General features: G+C 41.3%; 1 protein-coding gene across 1 annotated transcript in view; it reads left to right on the top strand.

The window, feature by feature from the left end:
- Positions 1-382: 382 nt before the first annotated feature.
- Positions 383-11,143, top strand: part of Fyb1 (FYN binding protein 1) — a 139,097-nt gene continuing 128,336 nt past the window's right edge. Inside the window, exon 1 of the mRNA XM_055601147.1 lies at positions 383-439. Within this exon, the coding sequence (XP_055457122.1) occupies positions 437-439 (3 nt within the window). The 5' untranslated portion in view covers positions 383-436. The remainder of the gene's footprint in view (positions 440-11,143) is intronic.

Below are 11,143 nucleotides of genomic sequence, written 5' to 3'. Positions count from 1 at the left end.
GGATGATTGGTAGATAGTCAATGGATGACAGATAGATACATAAACAAACAGATGAAGGTAGATAGATAATAAAGATATATACATTCACATATGTCCAAAAATAGGAATTTTTAAATAAAATCAGGTTAGTAACAATGAGAATTTAGTATCCAGACACTTTTTAAACTTGATGTTAATATTTCAGACCTCAAAGCTTCATCTACCCCTTCTCTGTGTTACTAACTATGACAAAGGGAAACGTGGCCAGTCATAGAATGTTCCTGAACTGAGATAAAATGCAAATAGAGCCTTCCCTATCAATGTGTGAAGGCTACTTAGACCACACTGCTCAGAAAAAGGAAGTACGCTCTTCACAGCTAACTTGCACATTCACTGCCGGAGTCACAGCATCTGCAGGGTCACAGAGTGCCAGGCGTGTCGCCTCTTTCCAATAAACATGGTAAGTCAGAGATTTCATGCCTCTCTATGGTCTCCTGGGAAACATGCTGACCTCCTGTACTGGGGCAGAGGGAGGCTGACGCCCGAGTTCTCACTGCGTTTGGAATTGTCACTTGCCCACTGTGTCCTTGTGTTGAGGAAGCTGCTGTGCCTGTTATGCCCTTTGAGATCGAGGCTTCAGGGGTTCCCTTTTCTGATTCTAGCTGTCATAAGGGCGGAAGGTATCTGTCTGTCTCACAGAAAGAAAAGTTGAATTCTTTCTCCTTGACGCTGAGGAGAGCTGTGTGACAGAGTAGTACCATTGTCGCAGTTCCTGGCTGAGAACTTTAGGTCTCAGACAAAGATTCCTGCGGTGTACGTTGGACAGTATTACTGCTGAGGGGTGCCATTTGGAAACATAGGGGATTTTGGAACAGGAATTATTTTGTTTGAAAATGCATTTCACTATTTTAATTAAGCAAAGAATACAAAATTCAAGTAAATCAAACCTTAGGGACAGGCTGCTTTCCCAAAGTTAATGGAAAGCCATTATTTGGAGCACATTAAAATAGTGAGTGGGTTCCCAGGTGTACCACAAAAACTAGCTTAACGTAGAATGCAGCCAAGCCACAATACTTACATTCTGCGTCACAGTTTTCCCATTATTTACCTATAAAAAATTAACTTCCCCAAACTGTGTGGGATTTTGCTCACTGATTCAGGAAAGAGCCATTTGTTTGTTTGTTTGTTTGTTTGTTTGTTTGTTTGTTTGTTGAGACAAGGCTTCTCTGTGTATCTTTGGCTGTCCTGGACTCACTTTGTAGCCTAGGCTAACCTTGAGCTAATAGTGATCCACCTGATCTGTCTCCCCAAGAGCTGGGATTACAAGTGTGTGCCACTGTGCCCCTAAAGAGAGCCTTTATTTTCTAACCTTATAACCATCTCTGCCTACCACCTATCACCCACCACCCAAGAACTGGGAATGTGCCATTCTTTCTCTTGATACAGAGACAGTTACTTCCTTTGGTGGTACCCACTGGGAAGACAGATTCTGAGAACAAGATGCCCATATTTGTTGTAACTGGGGAAAGCAAAGGGTTCATCCAGAAGTTTTTGAAGCACCAACTGCAGAGGTCAGAGAATATAACCTTTCACTGGAGGAAAGAGTGAGCAGGAAGAGAGATGGGGTGAGAGTTGCAGAGTCATAGGGGAGGGGAGTTCAAACTGAGGAAATGGTGGCACCCAGCCCTCCCAGCGGCTAAGATAGCTGGTGTCACTTATCAGTCCTGCAGTCTCTCCGTGCTGAGCCTTTGGGTCTAAGATTCTTAGAAAAGAGCTTTATTTGGTCACTGATACCTTCTTCAAAACTAAAGGCAGGTACTCTGGTTTACAAAGCTACAGACTGTGAACGTCTAACGGAAGCAACGTGACAACTAGGGAGAGGGGGGGAAAACTTAACTGACTAGCTATTTCTCCAGAATTGTCATTTTCTTACTGTAAAAGTAACACCTATTAATTAAAGAGCTTCTTAAAAGTGTATGAATGAAACAATAAAGAAGTCTATAGTCCTAAGGGAAATCTGTAAGTTTGTGTATATTCTAGAATTTCATCTGTTTAAATACACAATTTATAAGTATAATTTTCTGTGCTATTATAGTGTATAAAGCTATTCCTCATTGTGTTTTAATTTAAAATAACTTCACTAATATCTAAGTTATAGTATCTTTTTTTAGTGATAGACATTTTACACAATTATGTACTGTTCCGTAATTTATCCTAATCATTTTCATAGGGGTGGAGATGTCTGGTATTTTTCCCTATTATTTCTATTTTCCTCTCTCTTCCTTTAGGATATCACAATTGGACATTTCAGTTATTTTTGTGTCATTTTCCCCTTTTTCCTTACTGTGATGCAGAAAAGATTGCCATATTATTGATGATTTTCTATTGACAAAACTATCAGAAAATGGCCAAGTGGAGAAAAAAAAAAAAACCCAACACACTTCTTTAAGATTTCCAGTACCAATTCTTTTCTTGAGGATACATTTAAAGTTTTGCTCCTGACAGTGGCGTAGTAAGTAAAGCCCGCTGCAAGGTTGCATGTTCATGCCGACGTTTGTATATACACACCTGTCTTTGCAGATTATCAAGATCATACTTTTGATCTCTCCACAGCATTACCTTTGACAGACTATAACAGTCAGACTCTAACATTCTCCTTGAGAGATAAGATAGTATACTCTGAAAATGTGCATTTGCTCTTCCTTATAGATTTACTTCATTTCCCATTCTTCTGCTTTTTCATATCTCTAAACTTCCAGGCTTGTTTCTCCATCTAGTGATGGCGTGGGTAGGGATTTTCCAACTGGACTGATGAACACAGAGAGGTGCAATTACAAAACAGCTATCGAGACAAAGGCACATAGCAGACATAGCTGGTCTCCTTCCTTCCAGCCCCCAATACATAGCTTCTTAAGCAGATATAGACATTTCCTAGGATCCCAAGGAGAAAGCGATGTTGGTAGTTAGAACTGGTGAGGCAGAGACACAGTTATTAAATTGTGTAATAACTCTTAAAGACATCGGCTGCCTGTATTTGTTGTTTCCCTTGTCACTGTGCTAAGAAACAACTTAAAGGAAGTTGGGCTTACTTTGGACCATCATTTAAGGGAATGTAGTCCATTATGAAGGAGAAGATTTGGTAGTAGGACCAGCTCTTGTTCCTGGCAACAGCAGTGTGAGGCTGTTAATCATATCTCAGTAGATCAGGAAGCAAAAACACTCTGGTTGGAGTTGGAGCTGGTGTGTAACCCATAAGACCTACCCACACGCACACACACCAGTAACCCACTTCCTCCAGCTAGGCCGTACCTCCTAAAGGTACCATAACAGCCTAGAACCACTCCACCAGTGAGAACCACATGTTCAAGCCTATAAGTTACGGGATGCATTTTTCACTCTAAACCATGTTACTGCCATTGAGCATTTGATAACTAGGAGAACTAAGTCTCAGAAAGTAAGTAGATAATCCACTCACAGCCACACAACTATTAAATATTGGATTTGGGATATGAACACAAATCTTTTCGTCCTCAAAGCCTGGAATTTTCTACATTTTGCAACATTCTAGAAAACAGTTCCATGGTGGACGGGTGGGGGAACCCAGGTCTGCCTCCTGGAGTTGAGAAAACTTCTTCACAAAGGTGATCATTCTTAATCAGAACAAGAAACCAGTAGCCACACCTGCTTCTGTCATGACCACCACAAATTTCCCTGTTTTCAGAGTACTAGCTCCAGGAAAATATCTCTGGTGTCCCTGGGATGAGATTCTGAAATAGTGGATACCTGGCTTTGTGTTTCTTTGCCCCAGAATTCAGAGGCAAAGATGAACTGATTACCTCCTCTCCTCATCCCTTCCCTCCCACAAGCTCTTCAGTGTTGCCAGCTGTGATGACCCCAAGAGGTTACTGGAACATCTGCCTTTTATTGTCCTCTCCCAACAACTTATTGGTAAGGAAATGGCAGAGATTTGTATGAATGGAGCACAAAAATGCTTGATGCCATGTGAGGATGAATAAATATATCATCAAATTTCCAGAGGTCTGGGCTCTACAGACTTACCACTGAGCTCATGGCCCACCTAGCAAGGGACACAGGAGTCCAGGCTCACTTTCTTCATTTCTTCATAAGGGATCCTGACCCAAACACTCTCTTCCAGCAGCTCAGGAAAGCTACAGAGCTCATCTGAGTGTTCTCTGATATTGCCCCTTGTAATAGGATTCTAGAATTTGAAACTGAAAGGACGAAGGTGACGGATCCAACATCTCAAACATCTGGCCTTGGGCAGAGTAGGTAATTTTACAGTTCTAAACAAATAACAGGATGATACCTTTTCACATGAGAAATATTTTTAGGTATGCCCAACTTGTAAAGTTTACGGGAAAATAGAGAAGCAGATGTTTTAAAGGTGCACAAAGTTTTTCTTAATGCTTGTAGCACGCAGAAAGATGTTTTATGCATAGTTTTTGAAGATTTTGAGAAATGGAGTAAAGGTTGTGTTTGGGGGCTCTTGGCTTGTTTCACTTCTTGCATTTAGCCTTCTGTCTACACATGAGTTTTAACTTGAGGTATATTAGCACTCTTCCATCCATCAAATGCTTGCTAGGCCCTTTCTCCATATCTAGGCTCCACTAGCCAGCATACAATTTGTGGACAACACAGATGGAGTCCTGTATTCCCAAAGCTTCCATTTACTGATTGGGTCTCAGACTTCATTCACCTTGGGATTCCCAGGAAGGCCAAGAGTGGGACCTGAGAATTTGTGTTTCTGATTAGCTCCCTGCTGCCACTGAAGAGGTCACAAACCCATGCTTAGAGAGTCGCAGCTTTTTGGAAGTAAACAATCACAAAGGAAACAAATAAGCAACATAGCACACCCTAATATCTTCAGAATCCATCAAGGAGCTGAATTAGAAAACAGAGGGAACTGAGGTCGGGGAGGCAGAGGCAGGCAGATCTCTGTAAGTTCAAGGCTAGTCTGGTCTACAAAGCAAGTACAGAACAGCCAAAGCTTCATAAAGAGACCCTGTTTCTTACAAAAGAAAGAAATAAAGAAAAAGGAACAGAGGGAGACTGTCTCTTTAGACAGATGGCTGGTCTTTGGATATATGCAGCACAGGTTTAAGACAGATCCGTTTCTCCACTCCAACTGTACCTGGAATCCTGCAGCGGCTTCTAAAGCTCAATGTTCCACTCCAAATCAGTAAAGTGGCAGCATGAGATGGGGCCCAGTGAAAAGAATTTGGCACGGGAAAGGAGGCTAAAGATTGCCAGTTGAAGAACCAGTAGTTGAAAAAAGAAAAAAAAAATGCCAACTAGGATTGAGCTTGGGTCTCAAAGATCAGGTTGGTGGAAAAGGAGTGACAAACTTTGGTTAAGGAATAGGCCATAGTCACACGATTTCTTGAAGGCTGTCTAGTTTATTTTGACTGATCTAATAAAATGCCTTAGCTGCATGGTTATAAACAACAGAGATCTGTACCTCATAGATCTGGAGGTTGTGAAGTCTAAGATCAGGGTATCAGCAGGACTGGGTTCTGGTGAGAGGCCCCAACCAAGCTGTAGACTGTTGACTTCCTACTGTTGTTCAAGTGGTAGAAGAGGCAAGCAAGCTCACTTGTCCTCTTTCATGACAATCCTATGCACGAGGGGGGAGTCATCTCGTGCATAAACACCTCCCAAAGTCCCTTCCCCTTAATACAATGCTTTAGGGCGGCAGTTCTCAACCTTCCTGATGCTACGGCCCTTTAATACAGTTCCTCATGTTGGGGTGACCCCAACATAAAATTACTTCATTACTACATTAAAGCTGTAATCTTGTTACTGTTATAAATCATAATGTAAATATCTCCCATGCAGGATATCTGGTATGTGACCCGCAAAGGGGTTCAGACCCACAGGTTGAGAACCACTTCTTCAGAGGTATGGAGATCTTCAAATGAATTTTTGAAGGACACAGTCATTCATGCCATAGAAATTGATTTTATTGTTGCATACCACAAGAGTCACTGAATCGCGCTGAGCAAAAGAGTGGGTGCTGTGGGCTGATTCACATTTTGAGAGTGCATCCTTTCGATGGATATCCTTGACCTTGGCTTAATGCTCAAATATCACCAGTTTTTCCTCATATTGCTCAAAATGATGCCTTCCCCAGGCCCCCCTCCCCATTTTGAATGTCAGCAAGTTATAGGATATGTATACAGGTTCTGAGGTTGAATGGTTCTTAGGACAGTCCAGCAAGCATCTTGAGGGACTTCAGTGGAGGCCCAGTTGGAAGATGGTACTCCAAGGAAATCAAAGCTGGAAGGTTCCCATGAGGACTGGACTCCAAACTCCCTACAGTTTACAGGAAGCCAAGTATGTAAAAAATTAGAAATTCCTGTGCAACACCAAATATATTTTAAACCAAGCATGAAAACATTAATCTTTGATTGATGTCTTTTATGCATGCTTTTTGCCAATTCGTGTGGGATGAAACAAGAGCTGCTTCTCAGAGCACAGGTTGAGACACACTGCATTTGTTCTGAAGCGAGTAGGTGTGGTCCTGTAGTTGTCGGTTTGGTAACTTTGATATCACTTCCCTAGTTCTTGGGTGCGCATTCTATCTGACCTTTGTTTCCTCTGTGACCTTCTATTACACATGACATCACAAAATAAAGTAGTACATCTCTATAATCCCAGCAATGAGGAGGCAGAAGTGGAGGAGAATAAGTTCAAGTCCTTCTGGGGCCACATAGTGAGATTCTATCTCAAAAATAAATAGAGAAATACAAATTAAATATACACTTAATTAAATGGTATAATAAATGATCCCATTTTCACCTCCTATACTTAATAATATTAGTACTTCAACACCTGCTTAATAAATGAAAATAAATAATTAAATTCTGCCTTTTGCCCCCTTTCAGCTCTGTGTTCTCCTCCTTCCCTCTGCAAAGGAAAGTAGCATCTAGCCTTCATAGTCAGGTTTTTATACTTTTGTTTCATCTATGGGTAACTTATGAAATAGCATATAATAGCTATTTAGCATAAATGATATTAAGATAATACTGTTTGTGTTTTTTCTTTTACTGTGCATTATTATGTCCTTAATACACACTCATCACTGTGACGCAGCGGGTCCCCCACTGCACTGCTGTGGGCTCCAATTACAATGCACTCATCTATTTCCCAGTGTTTCATTTCTCGTCACTATTTTCAGCTTCCAAATTATTTGTAATCTTCTTGTCCAGAATCCCTTCTACAGAAACACTATGTCCCAACTTATACTCAATGGTTCCAATGACTTCTTCAGAATTTGTCCTTCTTCATCTCTCTAGATGGATTGTAAATTCACTCACCAGCTTCATCTTCTAATTCGCTCATTCTTCCTCAACCTATTTTCTAGGGTGACCACCATTCCCAATTTTCCAGAACTTTCTCAGTTTTCTTAGTTAGGGTTAACTGGTATTGTAAGGAAACACCATGACCAAATCAAGTTGTGGGAGAAAGGGGTTTATTTGGGTTAAACTTCCACAGCACTGTTCATCACTGAAGGAAGCCAGGACAGGAAGTCAAGCAGAGCAGGATCTTGGAGGCAGGAGCTGATGCAGAAGCCATGGAGGGGTGCTGCTCACTGGCTTGCCTCCATGACTGTGCTTAGGCTGCTTTTGTACCAAACCACCAGCCCAGGGATGGTACCAGCCAGCATGGGCTGGTCCTCTCCCATCAATCACTAGTTAAGAAAATGCCTTACAGCCGGATCTTACAGAGGTGTTTTCTCAGTTGAGGTTCCCTCCTTTTAGATATCTCTAGCTTTTGTCAAGTTGACATGGAACTATTCAGGACACTCAGTTTGATCACTAACATCACAGGTTCTTGGAGTCTTAGCTCTATAGAGATGAAGGTGGTTGCCCATCTTATCTGTGTCCAGTGAAAGTGTTATCCCTGTATTGAGTCTTTGTAGCAACAATAAACTTTTCATTTCCATTTTTTAAAAATTGGTTTTCCCTTAACTATACATTCTTGCTAACATCTGCATACTTTTGTTCAAATATTCTTTAAGTATTATTATATTTCTCTATGGAACCTACATTCTTTTTTAATTTTAATTAATTTATTCCTATATGCATTTTATATCCCAGTCATAACCTCTCTCTCCCTTTCCTCTCCTCCCTCCCCTATTCCTCAGACAAGGAGAGCCCCTCCTACCAACCCCCTCCAGCTCATTAAGACAGGACTGAGAGCATCCTCTTCCCATGTGGCCTGGTGAGGCAGGCCCACCATGAGGGAAGTGATCAGAAAGCAGGCAACAAGAGTCCACGTCAGAGAAAACCCCCACTCCCCTTGCTAGGGAACCTACCTGAAGCATGAGCTGTCCATCTGCTACACCTGTGTAGGGCCCTAAGTCCAGTCGATGCATTGTCCTCGGTTGCTGCTTCAGTCTCCGCAAGCATCTTTGGCTTCTAGTTAGTTGGCTCTGTTCGTCTTCTTGTAGAGTTCCTGGCACCTCCAGGTGCTTCTATCTTTAATGAAGAGAAGTAACAAAACAGGAGCCTAGCATAGCTGTGGTCTGAGAGGCTTCACCCAGGAGCAGATTGAAACAGATGTTTAGACTCACAGCCAAACACTGGGCAAAATATAGGGAGTCTTGTAGAGCCTACATTCTTAAAGTCATATCTAAACTGCTATTTTTCATTTAATCTAGGGTAAGCTTACATATTGCTTATTTGTTTACTTGCATATATGATGTTTTTATTTGAGACAGGGTCTTACTCTGTAACTCTAGCTGACAAAGGAACTTGCTCTGAAGAATAGGCTGGCTTAGAACTTTAAAGACGTGTCATCACACCCAACTTAAACCTATATTTTAGCTGTTGATAATCTTGGGTTCTGTTTTCTGTTTTCCTCCTGCACCTCAAAATGTTATGACAAATATATGAGAAAGCTCTATTGATAGGTTTTTGTGGCTATTGTCTGTATCTTCTGCACTCCCACCCTCATGGGCTCTGTGCTTAGCTTACTTCTTCAGGACCCCAAACTAGAGCCAGATCCATAGTGACAGGAAGACAATACTGCTCACAAAGACACTGGACATTTAGGGCTTTCCACTGCTGAATTTGCCTTTCTTGCCTAAAGGAAGCTCTGAACTAGTGGTCCCCAACTTGGCCATACGTTTGAACTATGTGCTCTATGTTTGTTAAAGCAACAGCTGCTTCAGCCCAACCTCAGCCCCAGAAATTTTCATGTTTTTCTAGTAATACAGGTGCTTTTTTTTTTTTAATTCCCAATGTGTGCTTTAGCTGATGGTTTACTGCTCAGTTCAGTTTGATTCTCTTCCATACAGTGTCCAGATTTCTAAGCAAAAACAATTTACTTTTAGTGGGAAAAGGTTTTTAAATGATACATCCCAGAGCTTGCTTTATGTGACTAAAACTCAATTCTCTGTTCACTGTTAACTCTGTGACTTTGAACAACCAAGTTTTATGTGACTCAGTTTCTCCAAATGTAAAATGGATACATCATTATACCTACTGAATAGGAATATTATAAAGATGGCATGATTTATAAAGTGAATGCCTTTAAATGGTGCCTGACATAAGCAAATGGTCTGCAAAACTCTCCAAAAGTATTTGCTTGCCGGTAAAAAGTGCAAAGAAGCCATAAAATAGACCAGAGTCAAAGTGTTTAAGGCAGGGGGATTTTAAAGAGGTTAAAGAATGTTTCTTTGGAGATAGGCAGGTAGGTAGATAGAGAGAGGGGCAGAGAGGAGAGAGCTTTCACTTTGTAAAAGGTCTTTTCTCACCTCAAAAATGTTAATATGCATGTTTAGAACAATGACAAAAAACGACCTTTTCCTCAAAAAAAATTTCAGGGTTTTGTTGCGTGTTTTAATCTCAGGTATGGAATTCTAAAACCTGAGTTGAGACTCATGCCTTCAATCCTTGCCTACAAATACTGATAAGCCAGCAATAAATTCAATCCTTATGTCAATCCTGGCAGAGATGACTAAAAGCGGTAGAGTTGAAATAAACATCTGCTCCATTTGATTTACAACAGACGTTTAGATGAAAGAATTCTAGTGAAATCTGCTAAGAACAGCTTAGACGTTTTGGAGGCTTACTGTGTGTGAATGCATTTTGCGTTGTCAGTGGACGGAAGTAGTCCATCGAACTTGTTGCAGTGTTTGGTGCTCACTGCAACACAGCGGGGGAAGGAGAGCGGAGTTTATAACAAGAGGACAGCCATCCGAGAAACTAATTTTATCACATGTGCCCATAACCGCATGAGGCAGCATTTCAGAGCAGAGGAGAGTTTTCCTGTGGCAGAGCATGCCTGCCCCAACACAGCAGCCAGAGAGAGGCACATTGTTCAGCTTAGTCACCTAGGAGGTGGGGACTGTGATTCAGGGAGTTTCCAAACCGTGTTTAAACCAAGAAATAGCCATGAGGGCGGATCTGCTGCAATTTCTAATTTCCAAGCAGAGTTCACCTGAAGCCACTGAGCGTACCCACCACAGGTGGTTCAGACCTCAGCAGGAAGAGTCAGATAACCCGGACAAGTACTGTTAAATTGATAAACAGAACAAGGCAAGAGGGAGGGAGTTACACCACTGTTTCCCTCCCTCTTCTTCCTTTCCACATGGTAAGTCCCTCTTTTTAATTTGTAGTTTACTCTCTCTGCAAATGGGCAGCAGGCACATTCCTGGGAGCTGATGCCAGATCCACCCTTTGATCAATGCAAAATGGGTTTCTCTTTTCCTTGGGTTTATTAAATGCAAGTAGTCAAGCTAGACGTGAGAGAATGGTGCTTTCTTGGGCAAAGACACTTGCAAAACCTAAAACTAACACAGCTATGCATTTTTAATTACTTGCTGTTTTCATTGTTAAGATCTATATTTAACTAAATGGCTATAAGAATTGTGTCCATAGGTATCTGTAATGAATGCTTCTGTTTGACAATATATACTGTTTGCTAGTCTAAAAAACAAACAAACAACAAAACTTAAGAGTGCTCAACCCACAGTGGAGAAGAAACTAGGAGAGATGCTGGATTAATGTCTGGGCTCCTGGGGACTAGAAGCTGAATGAAGAAGCCTTGCCTTCATCATCAATTCTTAGCTTTCCCATTCTGGGAAACTTTCTTTCTTTCTTTCTTTCTTTCTTTCTTTCTTTCTTTCTTTCTTTCT

This window comes from Psammomys obesus, unplaced genomic scaffold (genome assembly GCF_907164565.1).
Source record: "Psammomys obesus unplaced genomic scaffold, mPsaObe1.curated_primary_1811, whole genome shotgun sequence".
NCBI classification, from domain to species: domain Eukaryota; kingdom Metazoa; phylum Chordata; class Mammalia; order Rodentia; family Muridae; genus Psammomys; species Psammomys obesus.
This window is presented reverse-complemented; position numbering and strand designations above follow the sequence as displayed.